The sequence below is a fragment of the Anas acuta genome, chromosome 5 (genome assembly GCF_963932015.1).
Source record: "Anas acuta chromosome 5, bAnaAcu1.1, whole genome shotgun sequence".
Classification (NCBI taxonomy): domain Eukaryota; kingdom Metazoa; phylum Chordata; class Aves; order Anseriformes; family Anatidae; genus Anas; species Anas acuta.
In genome coordinates, this window is record NC_088983.1 from 29,045,465 (window position 1) to 29,063,095 (window position 17,631).

At 42.3% G+C, this 17,631-nt stretch overlaps 1 protein-coding gene across 5 annotated transcripts in view; it reads right to left on the bottom strand.

Moving 5' to 3' along the window:
• Positions 1 to 1,248: 1,248 nt before the first annotated feature.
• Positions 1,249 to 17,631, bottom strand: part of OSBPL5 (oxysterol binding protein like 5) — a 132,573-nt gene continuing 116,190 nt past the window's right edge. For all 5 annotated transcript variants that reach the window (XM_068683482.1, XM_068683480.1, XM_068683483.1 and 2 more), the window contains exons 13-22: positions 17,352 to 17,448; positions 16,284 to 16,382; positions 14,908 to 15,005; positions 12,796 to 12,885; positions 9,831 to 9,967; positions 6,299 to 6,484; positions 5,622 to 5,760; positions 4,338 to 4,455; positions 3,616 to 3,718; positions 1,249 to 2,559 (exon numbers count right to left, since the gene is read on the bottom strand). In XM_068683482.1, the coding sequence (XP_068539583.1) occupies positions 2,424 to 2,559; positions 3,616 to 3,718; positions 4,338 to 4,455; positions 5,622 to 5,760; positions 6,299 to 6,484; positions 9,831 to 9,967; positions 12,796 to 12,885; positions 14,908 to 15,005; positions 16,284 to 16,382; positions 17,352 to 17,448 (1,203 nt within the window). In that variant the 3' untranslated portion in view covers positions 1,249 to 2,423. The remainder of the gene's footprint in view (positions 2,560 to 3,615; positions 3,719 to 4,337; positions 4,456 to 5,621; positions 5,761 to 6,298; positions 6,485 to 9,830; positions 9,968 to 12,795; positions 12,886 to 14,907; positions 15,006 to 16,283; positions 16,383 to 17,351; positions 17,449 to 17,631) is intronic.

Here is a 17,631-nt window from a genome sequence, read left to right on the forward strand (position 1 = left end):
TCTTGGCCAGATGTCAGAGACTTCCGCAGCATCCCATGCAAGCTTTGTCTTTTAGTTGTCCATCAGCTTTCCGCTTCTCCTTAATTTCTTGTCCAGATGTCAGAGACTTGCGTAGTGTCCCATGCAATAGTCACAATAGTTAGCAGTTATTCTGAACCCCCCCCCCCAGGTATCAGAGGCTCAAGGTTTATCCTTCAAGCCCTCTATTGACACAAATTGCTGAAACATTCCTTACACCTAGTAACGGCTTCCTGTTCAGCACTACTTTTTTTTTTTTTTCTTCTAGTAACTATGTTCTCAAACTCAGAATATATGACATACCTGACATGTAAATATCCCCACAGAAGAAGAGAGGCTCCTTGCAGTAACTTGAATACATGGTCCCAAAGGGGGGCAGGTCTGACAAGGAAGGCTGTGCTGACAAGCCAGAGATGTGCTGACTTGCTGAAGCATTTAAAGTGAGAATTAGGCAGGAAATTAGTAGACATGTTTGCACAACTTTAGGAGCAAACATTTTTAAGGCCCGTACAGGACTTCGCGTAGCCAAACAAGTCTTAGGAATGACTGGGCATTCTTCCCTAGGTAAGGGCCAGGGGACCCACTCCTACCAAGTTTTAAAGTGCATATAGTGTGTGTCAGACTTCTTCAGAAAAAGTAATGGACAGGATGCTGTGCTTCAAAAAGGCATCCAATCTGGATTGAAAATGTTGACATTCTTCAAAGATGAAGAATCCTTTGTTTCTCTGGAGACTTTGCTAATAATGAGATCACTCTCACTTCTTACAACTTGTGATTTGTTTCTCACAAGAATGTCATCTTCTGGGTGGTGGCTCGTATCCTGTCCATGACAGAGAACTTTGGTTTTCTCTCCATGCAGCTAGCCCCTATTATCAAGCCAACCCCTTCACGTAAAGGTTTTCTAACTCTTAAGGCAAGTCTGTACATTTACATGTGACAAGTGAAAGTCATGCACCGTCACAGGCAACCACTTCTACTTTGAGGAAGTCACTATAATTAAGACATGGACAGCTTGAGCCAGATGCTTAACCATGTACCTACATGCTATTGCTATTCCAAATTACTGTGTATATCTGAAATTCTTTTAGGCCTATTCTTGTAGTGTTTTTTTTTTGTTGTTGTTTTTTTTTTTTCCTTTAAAAAGCATGACCTAGGAGTGGTTTGCTTGTAAAATGCTTTAAAACACAAAACCATGGTCAAACACAAATAATTTCTCAGACAAACTGCCACTGAAAGTTGTGTGTAGTTTTATTTCAACATATCAAGCACAAACAGGTTTCCCCTACTTGGGGAATATGATGAGGAATGTAGTTAAAAATTTGGAAACATTTACATTGAAAGATAGCCCAGACTGGCACCACCACTAAGTATTTTAAGGCTGTATATATAGCAGTACTTACCACTTGGAACTAGAACGGCTTAGTATTGTCTGCAGTCTACAGGAAATATTGCAAATCTTTAAAAAATGGTGTAAGGAAGACTATTAACAGATTTGAACAATGCAGTGGCACAATCCTTCCTCCTTTCTGACCTTTGACAGTAAAAGTGCCTATGATCAAACACATGTACACCCATATTGCTCCTGTCCTTCTCACCTATTCTGGGGCAGTGATTTCTTTCTACAATGCTTGTGTGTGGTATTATAAAATAGCCATATAGCAAATAATTTTAGTAACAGTAAGTAACCGGGTTCTATGAATAGATTTGTCTGATGTTGACACTCCATGGGCCCAGTCCAGGCCGCCAATCAGCTCTGTAAAGGTATAAGGAGCTTTCACTGAACACTTCCTGTTTCCTGAAAAGGAACAGTGCTAAAAAGTCACACATATTTACAGTTCATGTGAAATGGAAAACAAAACATCCTGAGGTCCCATTCTGTGTGTGTGTGCTGACAAAACAAATTATGACCTAATATCCTGGGGAGAGGATTTTTTGGACCAAGTGTGCTCCCTCACTAAATGCAGCCAGACAGGCACTGTGAATATCAGTTCTTTATGGCTCCCCAACTACACTCCCTCTCTCACAGAGCTATAAATCACACCGGTGTGGCTTTTCCAAAATGCTGGCATGTTTACCATTTTGTGGGTACCAATACTGTTGGGTAATTATTAATCTCATCAGAAAAGGACAAGACATAGAAAACAAATTGCACAATTAAAGCTACATTTGGCTTCAGCATTAAGGCCCATACAGGTTAAGAGGTCCTTGAAGATGTACATGTAAAAGGCAAAAATGACATAATCTGCAGGAACAAAGTTCCTAGGTCCCTTTTCCACCTGTCTTTCAACTTTCTTCTATCTCTGCCGCGTTGGTTCTAAAGTGCTTTGGTGCCTCGCTGGGCTCCTTGCGTGAGTGGCCCCCCCTCCTGCAGCCAGTAACTGTTATTGCTGCCAAACGTAGTGCTTTTATTTGAAGACATAATTGATGAATAGTTGACACGTAAGAAAGATGCAAAGGAGAAACCAGCAGCGAGAGTCCAGAAGGAAGCTTTCAGAGGAGACCTTCCTGTGGAAGGATTTTTTGTTCAATGCGCTGAGGTTTCTGGAAAAGAAAGCGGTACGTTTATTTGTGTGTTTGAGGGAGTGGCAAACACCTAGAGCCCCAGAGTTTCCACACAAACATGGATCCCACGACTTCTGAGGCACCCTAATGGGCACGGCACTGTGCCCCACAGACTCTCCTCCCCTCTTTTTAACAGAAAAAATGAGTACTTCTGGGTGCTGCTGGAACAAGCAAAGCACAATGCCTGGTATGCAAAAATGTAAGGGCACAGAAAATAAGGAATCTCTTTCCCCAGCACCCATTCACAAAGCTATGTCCTAACCTTCCTAAATGCAAAAAACAGCCCTGGACACTTCAAAGAGCAGAAGAGAAGAGCTAAAATCATGTCACCAATTCCTCCAGCTTCCAGAAATGGTGGGCCTAGTATGTGATCCTGCTCTCCCAATGCCTCTGTAGGGCCGGATAATATGCTTCATGCCTTAAGGAATCAGCGGGGCTCCTTGGGTTGGATGTAGCATCTAATACCTCCCTTACCCTCCCCCTAAAGGAGTCTACAGTGCAGAGCACCTTAACAGCAGTTGGTTAAGCATCTGTGTTCACCATTTTCCTCAGCTGGCAACTAGCAATTTACACAAGAAGAGGGAATGTAGTGCTTTTCACCCCGTGGAGCTCAGTATTCAGACCATGTGCATCCTACATCTCTGCAGCAAACAGCAAATTCAAAACATACCCAATGGCTGATAAGAAGGGAGAACCATGCCTTCTTGCGTAGCAGTTTTCTTTATAGCCAGCACTCTGCCCAACCCCTCCCAGCTCCTGCAGCTGTTTTGTAGTTGGAAGTGCCAGGAAATACGTAATACCCTGAGGTGATACTTTCTGCTCCCATAAAGAGAGTCTTAAGAGGAAGAGATTACTGTTTCAAGTAAAGGTTGGTTTTACCTTTCTGATGCGTAACCTATTAAGGTTACCTTTGAAGCAGTTGTTCACTGCACCCCTGCAGCTGATAAGGACACTCCAAAGGCCACAGCAGACTTAAATGCCACAGGTTATTTTTAGTCCATTAAGGTAATTGCTTTGATGAAGGAAAATAGTTACCTGTGTATGTCCTGTTGGGCTCTCTGTAGGGATAAGACAGCTGAATGAATTTCCTTCAGGTGATTCATTTCTTTCCCACACTGAGTACACAGACTTCCAAACCCTGTGGCAAAATATTAATGGACATTATGTTTTACATCACCATCCCTTGTGGCGGTGATGAAACATAAACCAGGTTCACCCAGCAAGTAGCTGACTGTGATCAAATTGTCACAGCTAGGGGGGACACTTTCAGGAGGAAACATGGGGAAAAGGGGACAGGTGGCAGAATCTTCCACCTTGAGGACAGAGGTCAATGGAAGGGGTCCTGTGACATTAGTCTGGGGTCCCTTCTCAGCTGTCACAAAACTCTTTTTACAGCAGTCAAGGGGAGGGGGATGGAGTGCTCACATCTGCTTCCATCTCTGAAATATTCAAGGTTACCTCCATCCAAGGCTGAGAAAAGGGAATGAGAAATGAAACATGTTTCCCATCTATTGGAATTTCATTGTATTTTCCCATCATATTTTTTTCCAGGAGTTGGGAAGCCCTTGTCAGTATAGATAGCATAAGGCAGAAAGAGGAGTGCATAAGGAAAGCACAAAAGCAGAACGTTCTCTTTATTTGCCCACGGGCAATGGGCTTGCACCAGGTTGGGAAATGTCCAAGGAATGCTCAAAGGAATAAGGTTCCAAAGAAGGACAAAAACAAAAAGTCCATCCCAATGATATCCAAATACTTGCCATCATCATCTGACAGCTCCTGTACGGATTCTGGTGTTGAACAGCTGCTCTCTGTATTCTGGCTGTGGTTGGATGGCTGATCACTGGTTTTGCGGCGCCTGCAGTCTTTGGCAGATCTCTGAATAAAACAGGGATTAAAGAGATTCAGCCACTACCAAATTGAAGACTCAGGTTTAAACAGTATCAAGTAAGGTGCCGAGGAATATCTGTGAGGTTGCAAAGTTTGATTGCTTTTTCAGCAGCTCCTAGTAGCTGGACTCCTGGCAGCTAGTTACGGATATTAGAAGCTCATTAAGGGTATTATACACATGCCACATACAAAAACATTTCCTCAAATGATAACATCCTTAAGAAACCCATACAAATTATTTTTGTCTTAGCTACAACTGTCACATACTAGTGATGAATTTTATAGTTCTTTCACTGAGTCATATACCCACCAGATACATAAGAGAATGGGTGAGAAGAAAAACTGACAACCGATTTTCCTGTAAAGGATGTTTCATTAGGTGACTGAAGGATTTAAACACTGGAGAACGTCTATACCTGATTTATTCAAGCAGATTAGAAAGTTTTTCCCTACCTCTTGAATGGGTAAACCAAACCCACTGTTCCTAACAGTTCTCATATGAGGGCCTGAAAAACAGTTACGAACCTCATCTTTCCCACTATTTCAGAGGTATTCAGATTTGGGGTACTATCAAACAGAAGTCTACGTTCCTAATAAGACACAAGTTCTTTAGTGTAATATGGATTATATCTTGCTAGTTCAGATGTTCTACATTTACAAAGCATTTTATGAGTAACATGAGTTACTCCAAAGATGGATGCAATGGTATCATTCCCACTTAATATAAAGGATGGGCACACGTTTCTTGTCCGAAAAGGAAGCAAGTGATAAAGGCAGATAGCAAGGACTGAAATTTAAATTGCAGGACCATGGCTGTGCACTCCAATACCTTGGTCACATCCTCACTATGGAAAATTTCCTGTTTTGGAAACTCTGAACAGTGAAGCTCAGCTCAGTCACATGCAAAACCCAGTATAAGAGTCAGTGTCAGTAACACTGTGTGGGAAAAAAATACCAGAAAGGATAGCACACATCAACCAAGAATTACAAATAGTTAATGATAGTAAGCTACTGCTGGCTTAGAGTCATAAGCTGTATCTACTCAAAACAAACCTTTCAGCCTATGCTATTCTTACATGGAAATGCTGCAAAAAAGGGCTAACTATCTAAACAATTATAAAAAAATATTTTATTTCCCAAACCAGGCCTTTTACCTTGTGCCGTGTAATTTGATTGTTTATGCGTGTTGTTGTGTGGTTTGACATCCTTGTAGATAAGTGTCTTTCCATGGTCTGCAGTATCCCATTCTTCTCAAATTGGGCAATGTCATTCAAAGGATCCCAAGGTCTTAAGCTTTTGAGACCAAAGGAAAGAACATCAGAAAAGCAAGAATACCACTAGCTGTGTTAAAAGCAATGCACCATGCATTCCACATGCATCAGGGCAGACACTCATCCCTGACAGTAACAAGACTTTCTACAGATGCTGTGTGTGGAGTAACAGACACTTCCCTGCATACACAGTTCCTAGCAATGAGTGAAGGGCTCCAGTCACCAGAGGCTTCGCTCTTCATGTCAGGAGAGGAGAGCACAGTTGCCACCTTTGCTTGCACAGTGCAGAAAATCTCTGCTAAGTGATTCCACACTTGATTGCAGCAATGTGGATTTATACCAATGGCACAGCAGATTTTCCATTGCCATGCCCTCAATTTCAGCTATGCCCAGTTTGTATCAGGAAAATGCACTCCAAGAGAGCTCAGAAAGCAAACCCGGGGCACAGTCAGGGGAATGGCAGGACCAGCAGGACCAGAATTACAGGTCTGTAACCTCACTTGCAGCCCTGGGAACTCAAGCAGAGAGGTTTGCTCATAACCCACAACCCCGCCACTCACTCCTCATATTTGTAGTGCCATTCATTAGTTGTGGCATCATGCCGGAAGAGCAGCGGTTTCCATTCTGTGCCATTCTCTCTCCGCTCCCGGGCGGCATTCCTCTGCTCCTCTTCCAGCACAAATTTTTCCTGCGTTGCCTTGTGTTGATCACCTTTGTTTATTGCACTAGTAACATGCTGCCAAAGCCTACAAATAAACAAGGAAAGAAGTTAATCTGTCTTAAAAACAGCAATTTATTTTGCCAGCTTGTCCTGGTTTCAGTTAGAACAGAGTTAATTTTCTTCCTAGTAGCTGGTAGAATGCTATGTTTTGGCTTAGGATGAGAAGAGTGCTGATAACACCCCGATGCTTTAATTGTTGCAGAGCAGTGCTTATACTAAGCCAAGGACATCTCAGCTTCTTGCTCTGTCCTGCCAACGGGCAGGCTGGGGGTGCAGTAAGAGCTGGGAGGGGACAGACCCAGGACAGGTGACCCAAACTAGCCAAAGGGGTATTCCATCCCATCTGACGTCATGCTAAATAATAGACAGGGGTGGCTAACCGGGGTGGGCTGGCCGGACTGCTCGGGGTTAGGCTGGGCATTGGTCAGCGGGTGGTGAGCAATTGCATTGTACATCACTTGTTTGTGCACATTATTAGTAGTAGTACTATTATCATCATTGTATTATTATTGTTATTATTATTTTCCTGTCTTATTAAACTGTCTTTATCTCAACTCACGGGCTTCACTTTCCATTTCTCTCCCCCGTCCCAGAGAGGGAGGGGGGAGGATGAGCGAACGACTGTGTGGGTGTTTAGCTGGCGACCACGTTAAACCACAACAACTTGACTATGTGGGTGTTTAGCTGGCGACCACATTAAACCACAACAACTTAGAACAGACACTTAAAGCAGACACTTCTGGTCTATTGATACTGCAGAGTACCAGTATCAGGATTACTCAATCCCAGTTTTGGCTTGCAAATTAAATGAACATTATGAGAACATTATGAAACAATGAATGCTCTATGTAATGATCAGGGGAACTTCCCCTTAGATAACATCACCTACAATATTCATTAAAACCTTCAGTGCTGTCTGTGTGAGTTATAGTTATGTTCAGTTCATTGAGGTTAGTGGCATCTTTAGAGGTGATATAGAATGAAGAATCTGTTATCTTACTGTCCCTTTCAATCATTTAGGTTTAGAAGTCTTTGCCTTAATGTCTATCCCTGAATCAAAGGCTTTATATTTAAAATTTAGAAGCAATGGAAGATGGATGCATGTGCAAGGCTTGCAGCTGCACATGCGATGTTGTACTTCAATACAGGAATGGCAACAAGTCTGTAGGAAGTCAATTCAATCCACAAGAAATGGACATGTGGTTGTGCACACACACTAAAAGCACTGAAGGCTTTCATTCACACTTCTTTTCAGCTGCCAGAAGATTTGTGATCTGTCATACGATGTCTCACTGAGACTCTGGATTAAGGAGAGGATCTGCCTTTTATAAGAGAAAAAACTCTTTTCACTACAGCAAAGATGTGATAGCCCTCTCTACAGTTCCTCTAATCAGGGCACTCTAATCTTCACTTCAGATTGGATATACTTCTGAAATTAGCAGTGAGTCCTCCCAAAACATTACTGGATGGTTTAGTGATTAGAATAGGGACTGGAGATCCAGGCTGTTCCAGTATTCCCAGCTCTCCAAAACACCAGTCCTGCCTTTAAAAAAAATGACTGCATTACTGCATTTCATTTGGAACTTGTTGTGAGGCTTTTAATGTAAAAGGGGTACTGATGATTTCATTGTATTTCTATCACTGTATGCTTTAGCAAGACTCTAAAACAAACAGCCACTTAGATGATTAACTGGAGGCAGAAGAACACTTTCCTGTCCTATATGGCATATTACTCCCATGTTCTTGTGTATTAATATTTTCTCCCTAAAATAAAGGAAAGAAACTCACTTCAAACTCAAAGTGATGGTGGGGGAGGGAGAAGCAAAAATAACAGTTTGAGGAAATAACACGGCGGAATAAAGTCAGTTCTAAGGAATGTGGTGTGTAAAGAGTGAGTCCTCAAACTGAAGAACTTCAGAGGGACACAAACAAAATCACTTGACAAGGGCAAATTACTCCATCAAGACTTGTGTGTGTCAGACAATGAGACCCACCATGGTGAGCTGCATAATGGTAAAGCTTCAGAGACTCTCCAGTGTATGTGAAAATAGGTGATTTTCAGCACTGCAGGAAAGACCGTGCAATTCAGGCAGAACATTGCCTCAATTAGATGGTAATTTATTCACAGAAATGCCAGCAAAATAAGGAGCTCAGTGGAATGTCTGTTAGGGATCTTCAAAAATTTCCCTTCTGCCTCCTTTCCCTGGATTATTAATTTCACTGTTAATTTCTGCTGTAGCAAAGGGAGTCAGCTCTGGCTGTACCCTGATAAACAGAGAAATGGAGATTCTTTGTCTCCAAGACTGAGATTTCTCTTCTCTTTTAAAAGAATCTTCTTCAGAAGTTTAATAGAAAAATATGCTCTAGTCTCTTCTGCAACAATGGCAATTGCACCAGTGTAAGTTACAAACACAGAATTCATTGCCACTGCTGTCCAGATGAAGCAAAATGCTCATGTGGGTTTATTTTCATTCATTTCCCTTCTCAAAAAGGGAAATCTTCTTAGTGTGATGTGATGCAGCACAGAAATTAGATGTCCACAGGCAGGTGGCAAATCAACTGCAGAGGGAGGCAGTAAATTGCATGTGCTGCCTTGGGATATTAGATGTTTTTGGCTAACCATGTTGGTGAGATGCAGAAGTAGACGGTTTGAAAGAAGTGCCACGTGACATTGTTGCTCAAGCTGTTCTTCCTCAAGAACTAGCTTGGGAATGCTCTGCAACCCCCTGCGTCAGGTAGCCATTCCTTCAATTTCCTAAGTGAAGTGCCAAGACTGTACTCTCAGGTAATGTAGATTACCCTAAAAAATCTGGTGCAGACTTCATTAGAGATCTCAGCTGAGATTATGAGGCACAGTTAAACATCTCTTTAATTGAGTTCAAATAAAATTCAGTTATGTGGTTCAACGCACTGCTCTGCTCATGCCAAGACTTTCCACATTCCTGCAACTAGTTGAAGAGCCTGTGGTTGGAACAACCTTTCTTAACAAGACATCTGACCTCACATTGACATCTTGCCCTTCCACATAATGTTCCAGCAGTTTTAAGAGACTCTATTCATGTTCTCTAGACTCCAGGGAGAGTTGTTATTTTAGCAGATATTTATTATATTTATTTATATAATAATTATGTTTTATATTAGATATTTATTATTTTAGCCTCCATCATTTCTTGGCCCAGCTTCCTGGTTATTTCAGAGCTATACTTCACAGAAATTCTCCAAAGTTAACAGAGTGTAACAAAACGGGTAAATGGATGGTAATACACACAGGCAAGGCCTTTCCAGGATCGTGCTGAGGAATCAGAGCCTTCACAGTCCCTGCTCAGTTCCAGTGGAGGAAGCAGGAGTGAGACATTTCCAGAGCTCCTTACCTTTCTGACTCAAAGTCTGTCTGCTCCTCAAATAACACAATATGGCGCTTCAGTCTCTGCCTTCGTACTTCACTAGTTGGGTTCCAGAATACTTCCACATTTCCATTTTTCATCTCATTTATATGTACTTCCCCATCCTGAGAAGAAAAACACAGTGAAATGGTTAAGGACAGTCAGAAACACAAGGCAGAAAATAATCCTGACAAATGGAAGCTGAATCCGGATGATGGTCAGGGATAGGGCTTGGTTAGAGGGTTTTTTCCTCCTCTTGTCCATTAAATCTCACTCATCATTTCCTGAAAGTTTCTAATGTAAGTGAGGAGAGACATTCCCTAAAACACTGGCTGAATTAATCAGAGAAGAACTAGAAAGATACCACGTTCCTTTTGTCAGGCTAATGCCCAGACAAGGGTACCTATAAAAGCCCTAATATGTTCTCCTTTCCCAATACTCCTCCCATGTACCACCCAGAATATGTAAACAAGATCCCTAGCTCCTTTTCTAGTCTTTCTTCTCTTCCTCACTTCTGAAATCTCATGATGAGCCTATTGAAATACCACCTTTTCTAGGAAGGAAAGCTAAAGCTGAGCTCTCTTTCACACTCTTTTTTCAGCTTAGTCAGCTTATGCTATTATTGCTGCTGAATTTCTTTTAGCACTTCACAAAATGCCACATCCTTATTTGATGCCAATATACTTGGCAACCAACTATTAAACAGCACTTCTCTGATCTGGGGCTGGCCAGACAGTCGTGCTGTGTCCCTGCTTAACTCAGCCTCTTGCCAGCCTTGCTCACGGACACAGCAATGCCATGGAGCCAGACAGAGTAGGTTGCAGAGGATATAGTGAACAGCATGACAGTGACTGCAAATGGAAAGAACCAGACAACTACAGCTGCTGAACAGCGTGTGCATTGGTGCCATTCAGCTGCCTGGATGTGGTAGGAGTATCATACTAATCTTAGTTAGGTCACAGCTATTTGCTTAGCCCTTCACCGCCTCATTTTCTTGCATCCCAGCTGCTGCATTTCTTCCCCTGCCACGGTCCCTGATGCACATCTGTTTTTCAAAACCCACTGCCCATGTCTTCAGCTGTGAAACTCACTCAATTACAAGGGTCTCGATCCTCCTCGAAGTCTACCTCAGGGAGAGGGATCATATGATTCTGTGATTCTATGATCTCCTCTGCCATTTCCTGAGGTGCCAATTCCAGGACAGATGTCAGGTCCGAAAAGCCCCCCAGCTATGGATAGGAGGAGGCAGGCTTTATCAAACTTTGCTATGCGCATCTCTAACAGCTTGCATGCAAGCAGGGGCTACTAGCATGCAAGCCCTCAGCTGCTGCTTTGACTTTATTCAGGTGGGTTTCAGGTTCTGGGGCAGAGAATTAGCTTTTAAGCTGTGAGGGACTCTGTCAAGAAACCGGACAGTGCTGGAAAAAAGCCTTCAGAGCTCAGGAAAGCAGGCCAATACCCTCAGCGGGGAGGGAGGAGAACAAACAACGTCCCTACTGCTGCACAGCAGCTACTCTTATTCACAGCATGCAACTCCAAACAGTGCCTTATGGAGCCACCCATTCAAAGCCATTTAACTTCTTTCATACATCAGTCTAATTTTGTGCACCACAAACAACCAGCACAAAGACCAAGGGAGGAATAAATTATTTTCATTCTGATAAAACCCAAACATAGAAGGCTGGAAGCTGAGCAGCACGCAGCCCTGTGGCTCAGTGCCCCAGGGGAGCTGCTCGATTACACGCTCTGCGGATGGCGTTCGCAGGACCCACCACAGACAATGCACTCCACAATCCAGCACAACTCACGGTTGCCAAAGCTCATCTGGCAGGAAAGGTAGCTCAGAAGGGAAAAGCTACCCAAGCACAGGAAGCAAATGTCCTTGTGCACATCCAGAATGGGCAAAACTCCCTGATTTCAAAGTGGTCATTAGCTTTTTATATAAAAAGACAGATTGCCTGGGGGAAGGTGTCCAGCTGTGATTCTTTAAGACTGCTCGACCAAAGCCTACACTGTGGTTAGGACCCCTCTGTAAAAAAGGCTTTATCCAGGCACGTTTCATCTGACCTACTTGCAGTATTTACTTCAGGGTGAGACATATCTCATCTCAAAAGCAACAATTTCTAAGGACTGAAAAGGGACCACAGGTCAACTGTAATGAAAATACAGACATATAAATGTAGCTGAGATAAATACAGAAGAATCCAGCTCAAAGCAAGGTTTCACCACTTTTGCCTCAGTTACCAAGAGTTCCCAACTAAAGCTCTAGTCTGCATCCTTCACTGTGCAGCGTTATTCCTGCACTCTGGCTTAAGGATGCCTTTGAGTGATGCACTTACAGAGGCTAGGCATGCAAAGGTGCTGGCTGGTCTGTGTTTTGAGCTGTCTATACAGACAGACCCTCACAGAATCCATGTCTTTGTCCTTCATCTTATCAGCAGAGGAGTAAGAGTCTTCTACCATAAAGATTTGCTGTGAAAATAACAAACTTAAAACCCCATGCTCTTCCCTGGCACTGTTGTTGCTGGAGAAGTACTGAACACAAGGCAGAAAGAAGCCTCATGATTTTCACAATCACTCTAAGGCCAACAATCTGCCTTCTCTAGTCGACTGCCATCGGGGCCTGTCCTAAGCCTGGAACCCTAAATACAGAGCCACTGGTTTCAATGGAAACGCTCCTCACTGGTCCCGGCTTTGGCCCAGGCTCTGGAAGTGCAAGTGTTACTTGTGCTGCAGGTGGATGGGACTGTGGAAGCATACGTGACCTTGAGAGGTGTGGCCTGGAAAGCTCTAACATGCCCGCGCTCTTGGGGATGACGCAAGGAGGCAGGATGCGCTGGCCCTCCACTGCCTCTGCTCCAAGGCAGGGAGCCTGCCAAGGGCTGCCAGTCCTCCCACACACCCCACTGCCCCTGCACTTAAAGTGTCAGCGACTTCTATTATCATAAGTTACCCAGTGTCCATCGAGACTTGCTAACACTTCTTCTCCTGATTTAATCTTCCCAGAGATTTGATTAATGCTTGTGCTGCCTCCGAAGAAGGGCTGTCAGGGGAGAAAAGAAATAGAAAATACAATCAGCCTAGTGAGAACTGGAAGGGAGCCAAAGACAGTGGTGCAGCAGGGTGGAAGGAAAAGTGCAACCTGGGGAAAAGAAGAATGAATTCTAACATGGCTTTTGACTATCCAGAATAGCACACTTCTCCTTTTGTCCTTTTGTTTGCAAAACTGAAAGCACTGTAGGAGCTGCAGAAGAGAAGTAAGCCTTCTGGTACTTTAATATTCAGCAGTGCAAGGCCTCACTTTCATTGCAGATTAGTTTATTGTTAACTAGTTATCAGGATAAATGAACACAGGCGAGTTTTTCCCAACATCCAGAATTGTATTACAGTTTGCACCATTTTACTTGCAGCCTTGTCCAAACAAAGGGAGCAGCAGTAATGTAGTTGGTGACTTTTCCTGCTTATGGGACAGCAACAGCAGTGTGGCACTGCTTACGGCTGCATCTGTGTAAAGTCTCCAGTGTGAAGAAGCTATTGTCAGCAGGAAACTAAAAAAGAAAAAAGGGTATTTCCAGAGTCAAGGAAAAGATTCTCAGAACAATGGAAAATTCCCCTCACCTTCTGCCTGCCAAACACAGGAAGCAGCGGTGGTCGTGTGACTAGTTCTTCCAATTCCTACTACACAATATTTCTTCAGACATTTTAGCTGCTGCTTTCAATAATGTTGTGAAAATTAATTATTGTTTTTTAAAAAACAAAATACAATCAAATCTATGGCAAAAGCCATGGAAAAAGAAATCACAAGTGTTTCAAGAACCAATGTGCACAATCCAGTAGAGTATGGGTATATATCCAAATTAATAACAAAACTATTACGAACATAAACTGTGGTTTATGTTCAACTGCTCACAATTCTACTGAAAATGGTGGATAAGAAATACTTGAAGAAGAGCATGTAATTAAGATACAGGGACCTCTCTGCATTATGTCTGCACTAAGCATCTTATTTTCAATCTAGAAAATAATGGTTTGCATTTTAAGTGCTGAAGTTGCTTGCAGATTTGAGATGATGCTGACTAAATACTCCATCAGCCTTGGTACTGTATGGGAACTATGGGAAGTACAGGCTGTAAAGACAAGGACATGGGGAAACAGTTTACTTTGTAAAGGCAAATAAAGACAGAAAAATTTGATTGCTCTCAGAAAAATGTGGTCTGCAAAAGACTCCCCTACGTCCCATAATTTCTCACATTTATGTCAGCTAATGCTGCAACTATAAAATCCTCCAGGCTCTCAGTTTGCCATGTTTCATTTTATGCACAGGCAAGGAACTTTTGGAACAGAAAACTTTTGGAACAGAAGAGAAACGGATGCTCCTTAAAAAGCAAGTTAGCCGTCCAGGAAAAGATACAGGTCCTAACTTTCTCTCCCAAGTTTTAACATGTCTGAAAGAATGCCTAAAGACATCTCTGTTTTATCTGCATACCTTAAGTTTGCATTACCAAGGTTTTCTATGGGAGCTATGTGAACAAGTCAGTACAAGGCAATGACAGTGCAGCTCTTGAGCATGATAACCCCTCCAAATCAGATGGCTGAAAATGGACTGTTAACCTACCATCGAGGCAAGGTCCTGTAGCCTTAAGAAACACAAGGTGCAGTTCATTTTAACACCTGCTAGTATGGGTATGTATGTGACAGTTAACTGGAGAGCAACCTTGAAGATCCACATCAAGACTTGTCTTGAAGTACTCTGCACACCTCACTGTACTTTGCAAGCAAAAATAATGTTACTTCTGAAACAGAAGCCACGTTGTCATTGCCAGAATTTCAGAAGAGGCTGGCCAGCAGCCAGCTGGCAGGGAACAAGCTGTGTGTAACTCAGGCTTAGGAGCTGGGTTCCATCAAATTGCACCAGGCAAGACTGACTATGGAACGACACCTCCTCTGGAGTTAGGCCACCCCAGGGTGGGGGTACAGAAATAATGTGGTGTATATGCTCATGTCTTGTCTGGTGTACAGGGGCAAGCCTGAGATCCATTATAAAGGGAAGCATGATGTCTCTCACCTTCAGCTTGAATTCCAGTTCTGCCCTGTGGTTTGTTTTCTCACAGTCAATGGTAACTTTCCCTCCAAGCTCCATTGTCATGGTACCATATAAAATTCCTGAAAGGGGAAAAAAACAAGAGAACTAAGTGCTTTTTTCTGAACTCAAATTAGTCCCACTGATATGCTGTGAGATCTGCTACTTGGCTTAACATTTTGAGAAGATGGAAACCAAAATTTCCAGGACATGTGTGTTTACTCTAAGCATGAAAAATCCTCCTGAGTCTGTATTCCTCATTTACTACGCCAGCTGAGCAACAGCTTGACTCATGGGTACTGATAGAACATATGAAGCAAGCTGAAATTGAGACAGCACAAATTGAAAAGGGTTGTGCCCAGTAATTTCATTTATGCTAGTGCTTGAACAGACCTAACTGCCTCTCACAGGGTGGACTGAGCAGAGAGGAGCTGTAATAGGATTCAGCAGAATCTGGGGGACTAGCAATCGTGTAGGGAACTTTTTTTTACACATGCTTACTGTTTTCTGGAAAGGTCATTTGCAGAAAAAAATGAATCAACAACAGAATGATTTACACACAGGAAACGCTTACAGAGAGTATGATTTACAGAAGTTACTGTTTCAGGTAGCTAGACCTCCCATAAAGATTAACTTATAGGTCAACGTGCCAAAATGAAAAATATGCAAAAAGCAAAATTGGATCAAACTGCTGCAGGAGTGATTTTATTACTTTGGTTCCAATGCCACCAAGGCTTAGCTTTCTAAGGAGAAATGCAAGGAGGAATGCAGTTACTGCAGCGAATCAACTGGCAGCCATCCCAGGGGCTTCAGTGCACACCCAGATCAACAGAGCTGTGCCAGTATTGTACCAACACACAACAGCAAGCACCAGCCTCATGGAGGCAGCTGGTACACTGAGGAGTATCACAGTTTCATTAACAAAGAAATCAGAAGTCAAGTCAGGAATTTTTCATTCTTTATTCTTAAAAAGTCAGAAAACATATTAAACAATTTTTGTCATTAGAAGAACTTTACATCCTCAGAAGCTCATGAACTCTAACTCTTTCCATCTTCATTCTACCTGCAGTGCATATATGGAGTATTTTTAGTTTCTATGTAGTGCTAGAACTAACTCAGTGTGGGCCTAATTCTGTCCTCAGCTCTGTATAAACAAAGCAAAAATACTTCAGTTAGTATTACTGCTCCTCTACTAACTCCTACGACTCACACACAGAACAGATGCTTCCTGGAAATGCCACGCCATGCATTTTGAGGTATGTGAGTGGAAAGAAGAGCCAGTGCAAAGTTAAGTCAGTAAGATTAAATTACTACTACATTATTCTTTCTGTTTGCTTCCTATGTGAACAGTCATATCTTACCTTTACAGTGGGCATATGGCATAGTAATGATATAATCTTCCCCCCTGTTTAGAAACATAAGCTTTGCCTTCCCATCCAACAAGGCAGAAAGTGAGTTACCTGAAATTTAAAGGAACAAATACATGTATATTAAAATGCACATTATGCATGGTCACTCATCTTATCCTACTTTAGAAAAACATTTACATTTAAATGTAGGACACTAATGAAAGAAGAGATATGAAACAGCAATAATTCAGGACCTGGCAAATCTTTTACTGCTGAAGGCAAGCAGTTCTAATGAACTCTGCTGCATGACTTTCATTTGCTCTGGCATTCAGCCCCTGTTACAGAAAGGGCAGAAGATTAAGTAAGCCATTAGTGGGATGCACTAATGAAAGCAATTCCAATGCCTTAGAGCTTTTCCAGGTGCTTCTGTTCTCACAACTTCTCTAATTGTGCAGGATCCCAAATAACAAATCCATTTGCCAGAAAGACAGAAATAACAAGTGTTTCAACAGATACAGCTACAAGAAGACAGTACTTAAGAGGTGTCTGACTAAACAGAAAAAGAATTTTAAACAGCAACACTCTTTCAGAGCCTATCATTCTGCTGTCCTTCTGGAGGACATTAAGGTTAAAAGATCTGAAGCCACTTTGAAGCTCTAGGTTTCAACTCTTAGAAATCTGTGAGCTAAATAAATCAAGCAGTTACATTTATATGGAGACTGTTGCAGAAGTCATCTGGATGATCAGATAGCTATAAAATGCCTCATCTGTGAGCATATGAAAAATATCCTGACAACTAATTGTCCACACATCCTCATAAACCTTCACTTTCTGAAAACCAGGCTTTTAAAGGGCTCAAGATTTCTGATTATTATTAATTTTAAGCAATTAGTGTGATCTCCCACTGAAATGGTGAAAATGGGGAAAACCCAGGAGAGCCCATACAAGGGATTAAGGCATTCTGGTGGTAGATGCTTAGAGCATTATTTTGTTCTTAACCCTGAGCACACTGACGAGTGACTGAAAAACAAAACCAATTTCACAATGTTACATGGAAGGTGCCTAGACTTACTGTCTTACCATAAAACTTGGACCTAGCAAGAATGCTTCCAGTAATGCAAAATCCATCCTTCCTATTGCTGACGTGAAAAGCTGACACTGGTGGATGATGAGAGACCTAGAGAAAAAAACAAACAAACAAACCATACAGAGATATTTACAGCAGTCTTTACAAGTTAAGCAGCATGAAGGATGAAACACAGCATCCTCATGAGGTCTTGCACATGCTATCCAGAAGGTGCAAAACAGAGGCTGCAGAACTGAACAGAGTCCTCTAAGCCCCATTCATACCATTAATCCC